At 36.2% G+C, this 15,785-nt stretch overlaps 1 protein-coding gene across 3 annotated transcripts in view; it reads left to right on the forward strand.

Annotated features, from left to right (window-relative positions):
* SMARCA1 (SWI/SNF related, matrix associated, actin dependent regulator of chromatin, subfamily a, member 1) overlaps positions 1-15,785 on the forward strand; it is a 106,737-nt gene that overhangs the window by 36,329 nt on the left and 54,623 nt on the right. For all 3 annotated transcript variants that reach the window (XM_066249521.1, XM_066249523.1, XM_066249522.1), the window contains one exon: positions 2,017-2,136. In XM_066249521.1, coding sequence (XP_066105618.1) covers positions 2,017-2,136 — 120 coding nt within the window. The remainder of the gene's footprint in view (positions 1-2,016; positions 2,137-15,785) is intronic.

Consider the following 15,785-nt stretch of genomic DNA (forward strand, 5'->3'; position numbering starts at 1 on the left):
AACCAGTGGTTGAACAGCACTGGATTAAGCGAAGAAAAAACCTCATAGACACATCCACCAGTACGGTGATTACCAGAAGGAAAGGGGGTGAGGGAAGAGGTAGAAGAGGGTCAAGGGGGATAAATGGTGATGGAAGGAGAGTTGACTTGTAGTGATGAACACACAATGCAATATATAGATGATTATACAACTGAAACCTAAATAATTTGTTAACCAATGTCTTCCCAAAAATTCAATAAATAAAAAAAAATAAAAAAGTTAAAAAAGGACTCTTTTTTAGAGTAAGGACTCTTTCTAAAATCATAATCATTACAGTATTATTCCACCTGCAAAACCCCAATTATTCTACAATAATATGAAATATCCAGTTAGTATTCAAATGTCCATTTGTTTTATAAATAGCTATACAGTTCGCACATTGCCATTGGTTGGTACATCATTTATATCTTTTCAGATATGTAGTTCTCCCTCCCTTTATATATTAGTTCCCTTGTCATTTATTTGGTGTAGAAATTAAGTTATTTCCTTTTTGAGTTGCTCACATTTAGGGTTTTGTTGATTCCATCTCCAATGGGGTATTTTTCCAAGTTCACATATTTCCTGTAAATTGGTAGAATTTACTTTTCAGATCATTTAAAAAATTTCTGAGGATATTTATATATTTTTTTATGTTTTATCCTCAAGTGTTAGTTATTTTATAACTAACTCCCTCACCCCTTGCCTGTGGCAACCACCAATCTATTGTCTGTATTTTTTTTTAAATTCCACCTCTCAGTGAGATCATATGGTAATTGTCTTTCTCTGACATATTTCACTTAGCATAATGCTCTCAAGGTCCATCCAAGTTATTGCAAATGGCAAGATTACCTTCTTTTTATATGGCTGAATAATATTCCATTGTGTGTGTGTGTGTGTGTGTGTGTGTGTGTATATCACATATTCTTTAATCCATCAACGGACACTTAGGTTGTTTACATGTCTTAGCTATTGTAAATAATGCTGCAGTGAACATGGGCGATGCAGGTATCTTTTCAAGTTACTTTTTTGCTTCAGATAAATACTGATCAATGGAATCCTGGATAATATGATAATGTTATTTTTAATTTTTTGAGGAACCTCCATACTGTCTTCCATAGTGACTATGCCAGTTGACATTTCCATCAGCAGAACACAAGGATTCTCTTTTTTCCACGTCCTCACAAACACTTGTTTGTTGATTTATTTACCATAACCATTCTAAAAGGTGTAAAGTGATATCTCATTGTGGTTTTGATTTGCATTTCCCTGATGATTAATGTTGTTGAGCATCTTTTCATGTATCTGAAGCCAGATATTGAATTTTGAATAATTTTGTTTTCGTATGCAAAATGTATTGTTTAACTCAAGTTTTCTTTTAGTATTATCTATTGTCCCATTAAAATTTTGCAATAGAAACTATAACATGACTTTGACTCAGTAAATAGAGCATCTGCACAGCATGTAGACATCTTGGGTTTGATCCCGGGTCAGGGCACACATGAGAAGCGACCATCTGCTTCTCTTCCCTTCACTCCCCTTCTCTTTCTCTTCTGCTCTCGCAGCCAGTGGCTCGATTGGTTTGAGCATCAGCCCCAAGTGCTGAGAAGAGCTCAGTTGATTCAGCATTGGCCCTAGACTGGGGTTGCCAGGTGGATCCTGGTTGGGGCGCATGTGGGAGTCTGTCTCTATCTCTCCTCCTTTCATTTAAGAAAAAGAAAAAAGAGAATAATATGGTTATATGTTTAATGATAAAAGATTTTAAATAAAACCTAATTGAAGAATATTTTCATTTAAGTATTTAAAATACTTGGGGCAAGTAGAATTTTTGTGTTTGATGTTAACATTGCATTCTTAACTTGTAAATTAACAGATTGACTATTTCATGTCAAAACCCGATTGAAAAAGGTAGACTACAGAAAAAAGAAAAAGATAGACTATACTCAGATATTTATAAATAATTTAATGATAATTTTCTAATTTTAATGCATTCAAATTTAGACTGCAGAGATGGATGAACGCCTGCAGAAAATGGGAGAGTCTTCTCTGAGAAATTTTAGAATGGACACTGAACAAAGTTTGTACAAGTTTGAAGGAGAAGATTATAGAGAAAAACAGAAGGTAACTTTTTATCCTTAGGCATTAGACTCTCAGATTAGCATTTTCCCCATGACAATTATAAAAATCACTGGCACTTACCTATTACAATACTCAGCTATACAGTGAAATTTTATGTAGGTCAAAAGATCTCTTTTAATATATTTTTCTGATTTATCTTTATTGCCATTATTGGCATCACCATTATTGCTGCAGTTGCTGCTATGTCTACTATTTTTTTTTTCTTGAGAAGAATTAAAGGAATATAGTTGAGTTCCTGGATTCTGAAGCTGAAATACCAATTCTATAACTAAGTGACTTTGTGCACTCAGTTTTCTCAAATGGAAGTTATAGTAATTACATCTTAAAATGATTCTGAGGTTAAATGTGTTCATTTTTATAAAGTAATTAGAACAATGTGTGGCACTTAGTACTAAACATATTAGTGATAATATTAACATGTTAAATAATAAGATGACTTTATTAAAGGTGGTCTCATTTATGAAATAATGTCATATATTATACTACATGGACAGCAAGAGTCCTTTGAAAAGGTGAGAGTTTTATTTATTTTGTTTGTTTTAATTGAATTGTGGCTGTAGTTTTTATTTTATTTTATTTTTATTTTTTTTAAATAAATTTTTATTAATGGTAATGGGATGACATTAATAAATCAGGGTACATATATTCAAAGAAAACATGTCTAGGTTATTTTGTCATTAAATTATGTTGCGTACCCCTCGCCCAAAGTCAGATTGTCCACCGCCACCCTCTATCTAGTTCTCTGTGCCCGTCCCCCTCCCCCTAACTCGCTCCCTCCCTCCCTCCCATGTCCTCCCTCCCCCCACCCCTGGTAACCACCACACTCTTGTCCATGTCTCTTAGTCTCATTTTTATGTTCCACCAATGTATAGAATCATGTAGTTCTTGTTTTTTTCTGATTTACTTATTTCACTCCTTATAATGTTATCAAGATCCCACCATTTTGCTTTAAATGATCTGATGTCATCATTTCTTATGGCTGAGTAGTATTCCATAGTGTATATGTGCCACATCTTCTTTATCCAGTCTTCTATTGAAGGGCTTTTTGGTTGTTTCCATGTCTTGGCCACTGTGAACAGTGCTGCAATGAACATGGGGCTACATGTGTCTTCACGTATCAATGTTTCTGAGGTTTTGGGGTATATACCCAGTAGAGGGATTGCTGGGTCATAAGGTAGTTCTATTTGCAGTTTTTTGAGGAACCACCATACTTTCCTCCATAATGGTTGTACTACTTTACAGTCCCACCAACAGTGAATGAGGGTTCCTTTTTCTCCACAGCCTCTCCAATATTTGCTATTACCCGTCTTGTTGATAATAGCTAATCTAACAGGGGTGAGGTGGTATCTCATTGTAGTTTTGATTTTCATTTCTCTAATAACTAATGAAGCTGAGCATCTTTTCATATATCTGTTGGCCATTTGTATCTCTTCCTGGGAGAAGTGTCTGTTCATGTCCTCTTCCCATTTTTTAATTGGATTGTTTGTTTGTTTGTTGTTAAGTTTTATGAGTTCTTTGTAAATTTTGGATATTAGGCCCTTATCTGAGCTGTTGTTTGAAAATATCATTTCCCATTTAGTTGGCTGTCTGTTTATTTTTATATCAGTTTCTCTTGCTGAGCAAAAACTTTTAATTCTGATGTAGTCCCATTCATTTATCTTTGCCTTCACTTCTCTTGCCATTGGAGTCAAGTTCATAAAATGTTCTTTAAAACCCAGGTCCATGATTTTAGTATCTATGTCTTCTTCTATGTACTTTATTGTTTCAGGTCATATATTTAGGTCTTTGATCCATTTTGAATTAATTTTAGTACACGGGGACAGGCTGTAGTCGAGTTTCATTCTTTTGCATGTGGCTTTCCAGTTTTCCCAACACCATTTGTTGAAGAGGCTTTCTTTTCTCCATTGTGTGTTGTTGGCCCCTTTATCAAAGATTATTTGACCATATATATGTGGTTTTATTTCTGGGCTTTCTATTCTGTTCCATTGGTCTGAGTGTCTATTTTTCTGCCAATACCATGCTGTTTTGATTATCGTGGCCCTATAATATAGTTTAAAGTCAGGTATTGTAATGCCCCCAGCTTCATTCTTTTTCCTTAGGATTGTTTTGGCTATTCGGGGTTTTTTATAGTTCCATATAAATCTGATGATTTTTTGTTCCATTTCTTTAAAAAATCTCATAGGGATTTTGATGGGAATTGCATTAAATTTGTATATTGCTTTGGGTAATATGGCCATTTTGATTATATTTATTCTTCCTATCCAAGAACAAGGAATATTTTTTCATCTCATTGTATCTTTTTCGATTTCCCTTAACAATGCTTTGTAATTTTCATTATATAGGTACTTTACATTCTTTGTTATGTTTATTCCTAGGTATTTTATTTTTTTTGTTGCAATCGTGAAGGGGATTATTTTTTTGAGTTCGTTTTCTAATATTTCATTGTTGGCATATAGAAAGGCTATGGACTTTTGTATGTTAATTTTGTATCCTGCGACCTTACTGTATTGGTTTATTGTTTCTAATAATCTTTTTGTGGAGTCCTTCGGGTTTTCGATGTATAGGATCATATCATCAGCAAAAAGTGATAGCTTTACTTCTTCTTTTCCGATATGGATGCCTTTTATTTCTTTGTCTTGTCTGATTGCTCTGGCCAGAACTTCTAGCACCACGTTGAATAAGAGTGGAGAGAGTGGACAACCCTGTCTTGTTCCTGATTTAAGGTAGAAAGTCCTCAGTTTTATGCCGTTTAATAGGATGTTGGCTGATGGTTTATCATATATGGCCTTTATCATGTTGAGATATTTTCCTTCTATACCCATTTTGTTGAGAGTCTTAAACATAAAATTGTGTTGTATTTTATCAAAAGCCTTTTCTGCATCTATTGATAAGATCATGTGGTTTTTGTTCTTTGTTTTGTTGATATGGTGTATTACGTTAACCGTTTTGCGTATGTTGAACCATCCTTGAGATTCTGGGATGAATCCCACTTGATCATGATGTATTATTTTTTTAATATGTTGTTGTATTCGGTTTGCCAGTATTTTGTTTAGTATTTTAGCATCTGTATTCATTAGAGATATTGGTCTGTAGTTTTCTTTCTTTGTGCCATCCTTGCCAGGTTTTGGTATGAGGGTTATGTTGGCCTCATAAAATGTGTTTGGAAGTATTGCTTCTTCAATTTTTTGGAAGACTTTGAGTAGAATAGGAACCAAGTCTTCTTTGAATGTTTGATAGAATTCACTAGTATAACCGTCTGGGCCTGGACTTTTATTTTTGGGGAGGTTTTTAATAGTTTTTTCTATTTCCTCCCTGCTGATTGGTCTGTTTAGGCTTTCTGCTTCTTGTTGACTCAGTCTAGGAAGGTTGTATTGTTCTAGGAATTTATCCATTTCTTCTAGATTGTTGTATTTGGTGGCATATAATTTTTCATAGTATTCTACAATAATTCTTTGTATATCTATGATGTCTGTGGTGATCTCTCCTCTTCATTTTGGATTTTATTTATTTGAGTCCTGTGCCTTTTTTCCTTGGTGAGTCTTGCCAAAGGTTTGTCAATTTTGTTGGTCTTTTCAAAGAACCAGGTCCTTGTTTTGTTGATTTTTTCTATAGTTTTTCTGTTCTCTATTTCATTTATTTCTGCTCTGATTTTTACTGTCTCCTTTCTTCGGCTGGTTTTGGGCTGTCTTTGTTCTTCTTTTTCTAGTTCCTTAAGGTGTGAAGTTAAGTGGTTTACTTCGGCTCTCTCTTGTTTGTTCATATAGGCCTGAAGTGATATGAACTTTCCTCTTATTACTGCTTTTGCTGCATCCCATAGATTCTGATATGTCGTATTTTCATTTTCATTTGTCTGTATATATCTTTTGATCTCTGCGCTTATTTCTTCTTTGACCCATTCATTTTTTAGAAGTATGTTGTTTAGTTTCCACATTTTTGTGGGTTTTTCCCCCTCTTTTTTGCAGTTGAATTCTAGTTTCAAGGCTTTATGATCAGAAAATATGCTTGGTACAATTTCAATTTTTCTAAATTTGCTGATATTGTCTTTGTGGCCCAACATATGGTCAAATCTTGAGAATGTTCCATGTACACTAGAGAAAAATGTATACTCTGTCGCTTTGGGATGAAGTGTCCTGTAGATGTCTATCATATCCAGGTGTTCTAGTATTTCGTTTAAGGCCACTATATATTGATTCTCTGTTTGGATGACCGATCTAGAGCCGTCAGTGGTGTATTGAGGTCTCCAAATATGATTGTATTTTTGTTAGTTTTTGTTTTAAGGTCAATAAGTAGCTGTCTTATATATTTTGGTGCTCCTTGGTTTGGTGCATATATATTAAGGGTTATTACGTCTTCTTGATTCAACTTCCCCTTAATCATTATGAAATGACCATTTTTGTCTCTGAGTACTTTTTCTGTCTTGTAGTCAGCATTATTAGATATGAGTATTGCTACACCTGCTTTTTTTTGAGTGTTGTTTGCTTGGAGTATTGTTTTCCAGCCTTTCACTTTGAATTTGTTTTTATCCTTGTTGCTTAAATGTGTTTCTTGTAGGCAGCATATAGTTGGAGTTTCTTTTTTAATCCATTCTGCTACTCTGTGTCTTTTTATTGGCAAGTTTAATCCATTTACATTTAGTGTAATTATTGACACTTGTGGGTTCCCTACTGCCATTTTATAAATTGCTTTCTGTTAGTTTTGTATCTAGTTTGATTCTTCTCTTTTGTTTTTCTATCATTTGTTTTTGTTTGTTTGTGTTCCATACTTCTTTCCTCTGTTGCTACCTTTTTTAAGTCAAGTGTTTTTGTGGTGGTTTTTTCAAGGATGGTTACCATTAAGTAATGAAAAGGGTACCTACCATATTCATTGTAGTACCCTATCTTATAAGTATTTCTGCACTTCATCATCCTTTGCTACTGTTAATCTCCATCCTCTCCCCCCTTTTTTTTCCCTTTGTTGTCACAGTTTAAGTTTGGTTTTATTGTGTTCTTGGTGGAGCTGTTACTTGTGGTGTTGTTTTCTTTTGTTCTTTGAATCTGGTTGGAAAACCCCCTTTAGTATTTCCTGGAGTGGGGGCTTTCTGTTGATAAATTCTCTCATCTTTTCTGTATTTGTGAATGTTTTTATATCTCCTTCATACTTGAAGGATAGCTTTGATGGGTATAGTATTCTTGGCTGAAAGTTCCTCTCTTTCAGGGCTTTAAATATTGGGGTCCACTCTCTTCTAGCTTGTAGAGTTTCTGCTGAGAAATCTGATGATAATCTAATAGGCCTTCCTTTATATGTTGTACTCTTCTTTTCCCTGGCTGCCTTGAGAATTTTTTCTTTGTCATTGGTTTGTGTCATCTTTATTATGATGTGCCTTGGAGTGGGTTTGTTGGGGTTAAGAAAACTCGGTGTTCTGTTTGCTTCTTGAATTTGAGGCTTTAGTTCTTTCCACAGGCTTGGGAAGTTCTCGTCTATTATTTGTTTGAGTATATTCTCCATTCCATTTTCTTTCTCTTCTCCCTCTGATATACTTATTATTCTTATGTTATTCTTTCTGATGGAGTCAGACAATTCCTGTAGGGCTTTCTCGTTTTTTATTATTTTTGAGTCTCTTTCTTCTTCTCTCTGTTGTGCCTCAAGTTGTTTGTCTTCTATTTCACTAATCATATCCTCAATCTGGGCTGTTCTATTAGCTAAGCTTGTTACCTCATTTTTCAGCTCGTGAATTGAGTTTTTCATTTCTGTTTGATTTGTTTTAATAGTTTCAATTTCCTTGGTAATATATTCTTTGTGTTCATTGAGTTGTTTTCTGATCTCCCTATATTGCCTTTCTGTGTTTTCTTGTATATCTCTGAGTATTTTTAAGATTTCTATTTTAAATTCTCTGTCATTTAGCTCCAAGGCTTCCAATATGTTAAGTCTTTTCTCCATAGATTTTCCCACATCTATTTGTGTTACCTCTCTTTCTTTTGTATCCATAATATTCTATTTCCTCTTTCTTATTGGCATCTGAGGGTGGTCTTGTTGATAGCACTAATTAGAATTAATAAAGAGTAAAAAGTAAAAAAAAAAAAAAGGTAAAACACCCCACAAAAAAAAAACAGTAATAATTTATTATTTCCCCCTTTTTTCTTTCTTCTCTTTCCCTCCTCTCCCCTCCTCAGGGAAATATTGTGCCTATAATGAAGGGCCTGATTTGGGGTGAAGAGTTCAAGGGGCAAAAAAAGGTAGTAGGGACCTACTAAATGCAAAAAAAAATAATAATAAAAAAATAAATAAATAAAAGGAAGAAAATTTTAGACAAACATAAGATGATTTGCTTGTAAGTGATGGTCAACTAAGAGATATAATGAGAGGGATAAGAGGGAACCAGAAAAAAGGACCAAAAAAAGAATAATAAAGAAGAAAAAAATTAAAATAATAAGTAAAAATCTGTTGTATTAAGTGGAGCGAAGACTAAATACAATGGAGACCTTGGGTTGGGAGGACCCAAAATGCCGCAAAAATAAACAAACAAGAAAAAAACAAAAACAAAAGCAAAAAAGAAAAATAAAGCCAAAAAAAGCCTTGAGTCCCAAATTAACTAATTTGTTCGTGATTGAGGATTAAATGGGAGGAAAGTAAAAGGAGAAAAGAAAAAATGAATAGAAAGGAAAAAATAAGAAAAAGAGAAAAACGAAGGAAGAAATAAAAAAAGGAAGAGAAAGAAACAAAATAAAGCAAAACAAAAAAAAACAAAAGAGGAGAGAGTGAGAGTTAAGTGTTTTGGAGTATAACCTTAAAGTAAGGTGAGGATGAAGAAGAGAAATAAAATGTAACACTCATGGGTAGTGTAGTTCAAGAAAAGGGAAGCATAAGATGGGCAGAGAATAGAAGGACCGAGGTGGAGGAAATAAAGGAAATAAGATAGAAGAAACAAACAACAACAACAAAAAAATTAGTGGAACAAGTTGTAAAGTCTGTGGATTTTTTTCTTGATTTTGAGAGGTTAACTTTTTCCTTTTTTTTTTCTCTCCCTCTTCCTGGTCGGTGACTCTGTACCCCAGGCTCTTCCCCTGTGTCACACTTAGGTAGGGATTTGCATTTGATGGGATTCTATGGCAATGTCATATAATTGGCTTTAGTCTTGCTGGTAGTCAAGGCTTGTTGGTGTTTGCAGGGCCCAACAATGAGAGAGTTTGCTTTCCTGGATTCTCTCTCCTAGTCCCCCCTTCCTGAATTAGCAGCCTGGTGATCCAGCTATAAGGCTGCAACTGCTTCTGCCTGGGGAGTAAGAGGCTCAAAGAGCTGGGAAATCCCTGCTCTATCCCCACTCAGTGCAAGGCTTTGGGAAAGGCTCTGGCAGTCAGGGCCTCCAGTGTAATCTGGCGGGGGTGGGAGTCAATTGTTGTCAAGGTGACTGTTCAGCGCCTAGCATTTAGTTGGACCTCTCACCCCAGGCTTTCTACACTTTGTAGCCTGTTTTTGCAGGGAAGAAGAGGCACTAGTCTCTGCTTGCGACTAGTGTAGTATAGATCTTATTATCTGCCGAGTCCTTCTTGTTAGCGTTTATCCCTGAATATGGAGGCTCCATCAATCAGAAGTTGCCCCCGCCCCTTTAGCGAGAGGCACTAAAAAAATGTCACGCCTCTTGTCTTGGGTCGCTGAACTGAGAGAGATCTTATCAATTAGAACCGAGGGTGCGCAGATTTCATGGGTTAAGCTAATTTCAGTGATTGGGTCGCAGCTGTGCTCCCGAAGGTATTTTAGGCTGCCTGCACGCGCCCCTCCCCCAACGCTTGATTGTTAGCTTGAATGGCTGGGTGAGGTGCCCCGCCCACGGAGAGAATCTCCCAAATAGGGAAGACCACCCTGGTGCCTCTCCCGCTCGCCCTGCCGCTGGCGGCTGGATCGCACCAGGCGCAGGATAATGGGGCACCGTGGGTGTGCGTGCCAGTAGGGCGCTCTGGGCGCGTGGAATGCCCAGGGCACGCGCGCGAATGGGTTGCTCTGGGCACCGGTGGCTGGCGACTCTCACTTGCAATGCACGGGCTGCTGGGAACGTTAGCGGTGCTCGCTGTGCAACCGGACCGGGCGCACGCCGGCGGCTGCTCGCTGCTCCCGAGTGTGGGCGGTGCTTGCTCTGCAACTGAACCGGGTGCGCGCCAGCGGCTGCTCGCCGCTCCAGAGTGTGGGCGTTGCTCGCTCTGCAACCGGACTGGGCGCACCGGTGGCTGCTCGCCTCTCCGGAGTGTGGGCGGTGCTCGCTCTGCAACTGGACCGGGCGCACGCCCGCGGCTGCTCGCGGCTCCCGAGTGTGGGCTGACTCACCACAGGCGCACTTCCCTCGCGGCTTAAATGAACGTCCCTGCGGTAGCTTCCTCCACACCCTCGTCTCTCAGATTCAAGTGATAACAGTCCTTTCGCTTTCATTTTGTGTGGAACTCCGGAATGCTCCGAGGATAAATTTTTCTGTTTCTAGTTGATAAATTTGTTGTGATTTAGGGGAGATCTGTCGGACGCGCTGCTCACGGCGCCATTTCCGTGACGTCACTCGTGGCTGTAGTTTTTAAATGACTAAAGACTTATTGCAAAAATAAAAATAAAAATACTGAACTGTTCACATATATCCTTCACTCAGCTTTCCCTAATGTTAACAACTCACAGAATTATAGTACAATGATCAAATCCAGGAAATTAATGTTTCTCCTAATGTCCTTTCCCTGTTCCAGGAGATACGGTCCAGGATCCCACATTGCAATTTTTAAAAACAGAGCTTTATTTTGTAACTTACTTTCTCAATCTCTTCACCTTTTTCACCCAGTGTCCCAACCCAATCCCCTCTGCTCTGGCAACCATCACTTTGACAGCCATGAGCCTGTGAATTTTTGTTTGCTTGTTTATATTATTCTTTAGATTCCACATATAAGTGAAATCATATGGTGTTTGTCTTCCTGTCTGACTTATTTCATTTAGCATAATACCCTCTAGGTCATGGAGATGTGAAGTAATGCATGGGAAATATAGTTAATAATATTGTAAAAACTCTGTATGGTGTCAGGTGGGTACTGGAAATATCAGGGGGAACCTTTGTAAAGTGTATGATTGTCTAATTGCTGTGCTGTACACCTGAAACTTATAGATAATGATACTGAATTTGAACTGTAATTAAAGCAAAAAAAGCTTAATTTTAAAGAACATTTTAGATTAACACCATAATTGAGCAGAAATATAGAGTTCCCATGTTTCGCCTGTTCCCACGCAAACACAGCCTCATCCTTTATAAACATCCCCATGATATAGTATGATTGATACATTGACATCTTTATCATTTAAAGTTCATCATTTATGTTAAGGTTCGCTTTTGGTGTTGTACATTCTATGGGTTTGGATGAATTTATAATGGCATGTATCCACCGTTACAGAATCATACAGAATAGTTTTACTGCCCTAAGAATCCTCTATGCTTTGCCTATATTCCTCCCTTCCCTTAATGCCTTCAACAACTGGTCATAGTATTTTTTTCTTTTCTGGAATATCATATAGTTGTAAACTTACAATATGTAGCCTTTTCACATTGGTTTGTTTCACTGAGGAATATGCATTTAAGCTTCCTTCATGTCATTTCATGAATTTATATAGTTCATTTCTTTTAAGTACTGAGTAATACTCTGTTTTCTGGTTGTATCACAGTTTATTTATCCATTCACTAATGAAAGACATCTTGATTGCTTTCAAGTTTTGCCAACTGTGAACAAAGCCATAAACATCCATGTGCAGGTTTTTATGTGGACATAGATATTCAGCTCCTTAGAATCAATACCAAGGAGCATGATTGATGGATTGTATTGTAAATAAATATTTAGTTTTATAAGAAACTGCTAACTTGTCTCCCAAAATGGCCATACCATTTTGAATTTGCGTGAACAATGAATGAAAAAGTTCCTGTTGGTATACATCCTCACCAGCATTTGGTATTGTCAGTGTTCTGGAATTTTGCCATTCTAATAGGTGTGTAGTGTTATCTCATTGTTTTAATTTGTATTTCCCTGATGACATATGTGGAGTCTCTTTTCATTTGCTTATTTTCCAACTGTATATCATCTTTGGGGAGGTGTGTGTTCAGATCTTTTGCCCTTTTTTTTTTAAATTTATTCAGTTTAGAGAGGAGAGAAAGTAGAGAGTATGAGAGAGAGAAAGAGAGAGAGAGAGAGAGAGAAAGAGAGAGAGAGAGAGAGAGAGAGAGAGAGAGAGAAAGGGGGAAGGAGCAGGAAGCATCAACTCCCGTATGTGCCTTGACCAGACAAGTGCAGGGTTCTGAACCGGCGACCTCAGCATTCCAGGTCGACGCTTTATCCACTGCGCCACCACAGGTTAGGCTCTTTTGTCCATTTTTAATCAGTTTGGTTGTTCTCTTATTGTTGAGTGTTAAGAGTTCTTTATATATTTTAGATAATAGTCCTTTGTCAGATAAGTCTTTTGCAGAAATTTACTCCCAAGCTGTGGCTTGTGTTTTCATTTTCTTGACAAAAATTGCATTTTTGTTGCTATGTCTCCTTATTCTCTTCTGATAGTTTTCAGTTTTTCTTTGTCCTTCATTACCTTGACACTTTTGAAGAGTATTGGCCAGTTATCTTGTATTTACCTCTCATATTGGGTTTGTTGACATTTTCTTGTGTTTTGATCAAAACTCTGCATTTTTTGGCATGAATACCATGGAAGGAATGCTGTGTCCTTCTCAGTAAGTACATCATACTGGGGAACATATATATGATGTCACTTTATCATATTACTGGGGATGTTAACCTTTATCACTTAGTTGAGGTACTGTCTGCTGGGTTTCTCCATTGCAGGGTAACCATTTTTCCCTTTATAATTATAAATATCTAGAGGGAAGATACTCCTCAAACCTTTATGTACCAATTTGAGCACCTGCTGGTGGAGTTTGCCTGCAACAGTTTTTATTGTGGTGTTTACCTAATGATGATTTTTAGGTTTTCCTTAATTAATAATCTACACTCATTCATAGGATATTGTTGTAAAGAAGAGCTGTCCCTTCCCATTTATTCGTATACTCATTTATTTATAGTAACATGGGCTCATGGATAGTTATTTTATTTTTGAGTTATAATAAAATCCACTCACTATTTTGCTTAAATTATTTTATAAATCAATTATATTTTTTAACTGACATAAATGAGTTTTATTTTAAAAAGAGCTTATTCTTGGCCCTGGCCGGTTGGCTCAGCGGTAGAGCGTCGGCCTGGCGTGCGGGGACCCAGGTTCGATTCCGGCCAGGGCACACAGGAGAAGCGCCCATTTGCTTCTCCACCCCACCCCTTCCTTCCTCTCTGTCTCTCTCTTCCCCTCCCGCAGCCAAGGCTCCATTGGAGCAAAGATGGCCCGGGCGCTGGGGATGGCTCCTTGGCCTTGGCCCCAGGTGCTAGAGTGGCTCTAGTCTTGGCAGAGCGACGCCCCCCCCCCGGAGGGGCAGAGCATCGCCCCCTGGTGGGCAGAGCGTCACCCCTGGTGGGCGTGCCGGGTGGATCCCGGTCGGGTGCATGCGGGAGTCTGTCTGACTGTCTCTCCCCGTTTCCAGCTTCAGAAAAATACAAAAAAAAAAAAAAAGAGCTTATTCTTGAGTATTGCTTTTACTGAAAAAAATGAAAGGTGAGCCATTTTGGTTTGCAGAACTAGTACACCGACAATGCACTCATTATTTCTGGTAGTTTTTAGAGTCTTGACTTAAATCTAGATAGTTTTATCTATAAACTTAATTCTGACTATTACTGGTTTATTGTGATGAGATACAGGTGACTGCTTGCATTCACAAGGTGGGAATTGTCTTCTTAATATGCCTTTTAGATCTCATTAAGTGATACAAATTTTATAAATTTTATAGCTATTCCCTTGTGCTTACTTATAATAAAAGTGTTTTACAAAGTGGAAAAATGTTAAACTGTGAAGAGTGTAAATATCATTGGAAATTCTATCTATATTCTTAGAGGTAAATTAGACTCAGTAAAGTACTTATTTATTTCTAATATAGCTGATTTCTTGTGTTTATAATTCTAGCAAACTAATGATATACAAAGAAATTTTAATAGTAATGATGATGGTGTATTTTTATAATTGACTGTTTGACAAATCAGATTTTTCTGAGTATCTTGAGTTGAGATTATGTACATATACATAATATATATATTACCCTTCCCAGGAATGCATAGTTTATGTAACATTTGAAAAGAAACTAAATAAATTTACCACAGGGATAAAATAGAGAATTGAAATGATTTAAAATTTGATCTGTTCATGTTAAATATCATTTGATTTTTGAAAGATATTGTTCAGAAAATAAAAAGGCAATAATATATATATTTTTATTATATGTATTTGACAAAACACTTGTATCCTAAAGATATAAATAAGTCTTGCATAGAATAACAAGCAAAAGATTAAACATACCTTTACAAGATATTCAAGTGGTCCAGAAGCATATAAAAAGATGCTAATACTATTAGTCATCAAAGAAATTCAAATTAAAATCATGATGAAATAAAATGATAAATTTACTGAAATGAGCAAAATTAAAAAGACTTAAAGGGCCAAATATGGATGAACATGTGCAGCTCCTGGAGCTCTCATACATTGTTCTGGGATGATAAGATGATAAAACCACTTGGGAATAATTAGGCAATTTCTAATAAAGGTAATCATACAACAAACAATCTTTTGACCCACTCTGGGGTATTATTACTCAAATTTCAGCTATGTTATTTACTCAAGAGAAAATAAAATTCTCAAAATTACTTTTCAGAAGTATTTATAAAAACTTTAATAACAGTACTACAACATAATAAAGGACATATATGACAAACACTCAGCTAATAAATTGAGATTATATTTTATTTTTGTCTCTACATATTTTCTAGATAGGTTCTTAAAATAGGTTCATATTATCTTTTGAAGGAATCAGAAGCTTGTAAGAATGTTGTTTATATATAAATCATGGGAGTAACACAGCAAGGTAGATTTTTATATATGATTTTTTGAACCACTTGCAGTACTTTACGACCATACCTGGTAGATTGTCATAATGACTGACATTGCTACTAAATAAGTTAACCTAAATAAGTTTGTATGAATGTATTCTGGTCTAAAACAAACTAATTCAGCATGATTTATTCTGCTTTTGAAAGTTCAGGAATTGGTCTTGAATACTTAATTCAAATTTGAATACCTAGACTTTCCAACAAATGTAATTTAAATGGTCAAACACATTACTTTTAGAAAGTTAATTTAAATTATTATTGATTTATTTTTCACCTCAAGAAAAATAAAATATTGGTTATTTTAAAATATTACTATTATCCCACATTAATCCATCTAAGGGGAAAAACAAATCTAATTTTACTGTTCTGGGTATTTCTCATTTTATGTAAGTTCACATTACACTATACATATCTCATAAGTAGAGAGTTAAAAAAAGACCCTGAAGGTTATTTACTATAACCTTTCTTTTGTAATTAAGAAGCCTCATTATAGCATTTAGGATGGTTATCCAGACTCTGAATACGGTCATGTTGGGAATCCTACTTCGCTCAGGAAAGCTCATTTCATTGTTTTATATTCTCTGGTTCTCAGCAAATTTCTTACTTGATTTATAA

The sequence above is a fragment of the Saccopteryx bilineata genome, chromosome X (genome assembly GCF_036850765.1).
Source record: "Saccopteryx bilineata isolate mSacBil1 chromosome X, mSacBil1_pri_phased_curated, whole genome shotgun sequence".
In the NCBI taxonomy this organism is placed as follows: Eukaryota; Metazoa; Chordata; class Mammalia; order Chiroptera; family Emballonuridae; genus Saccopteryx; species Saccopteryx bilineata.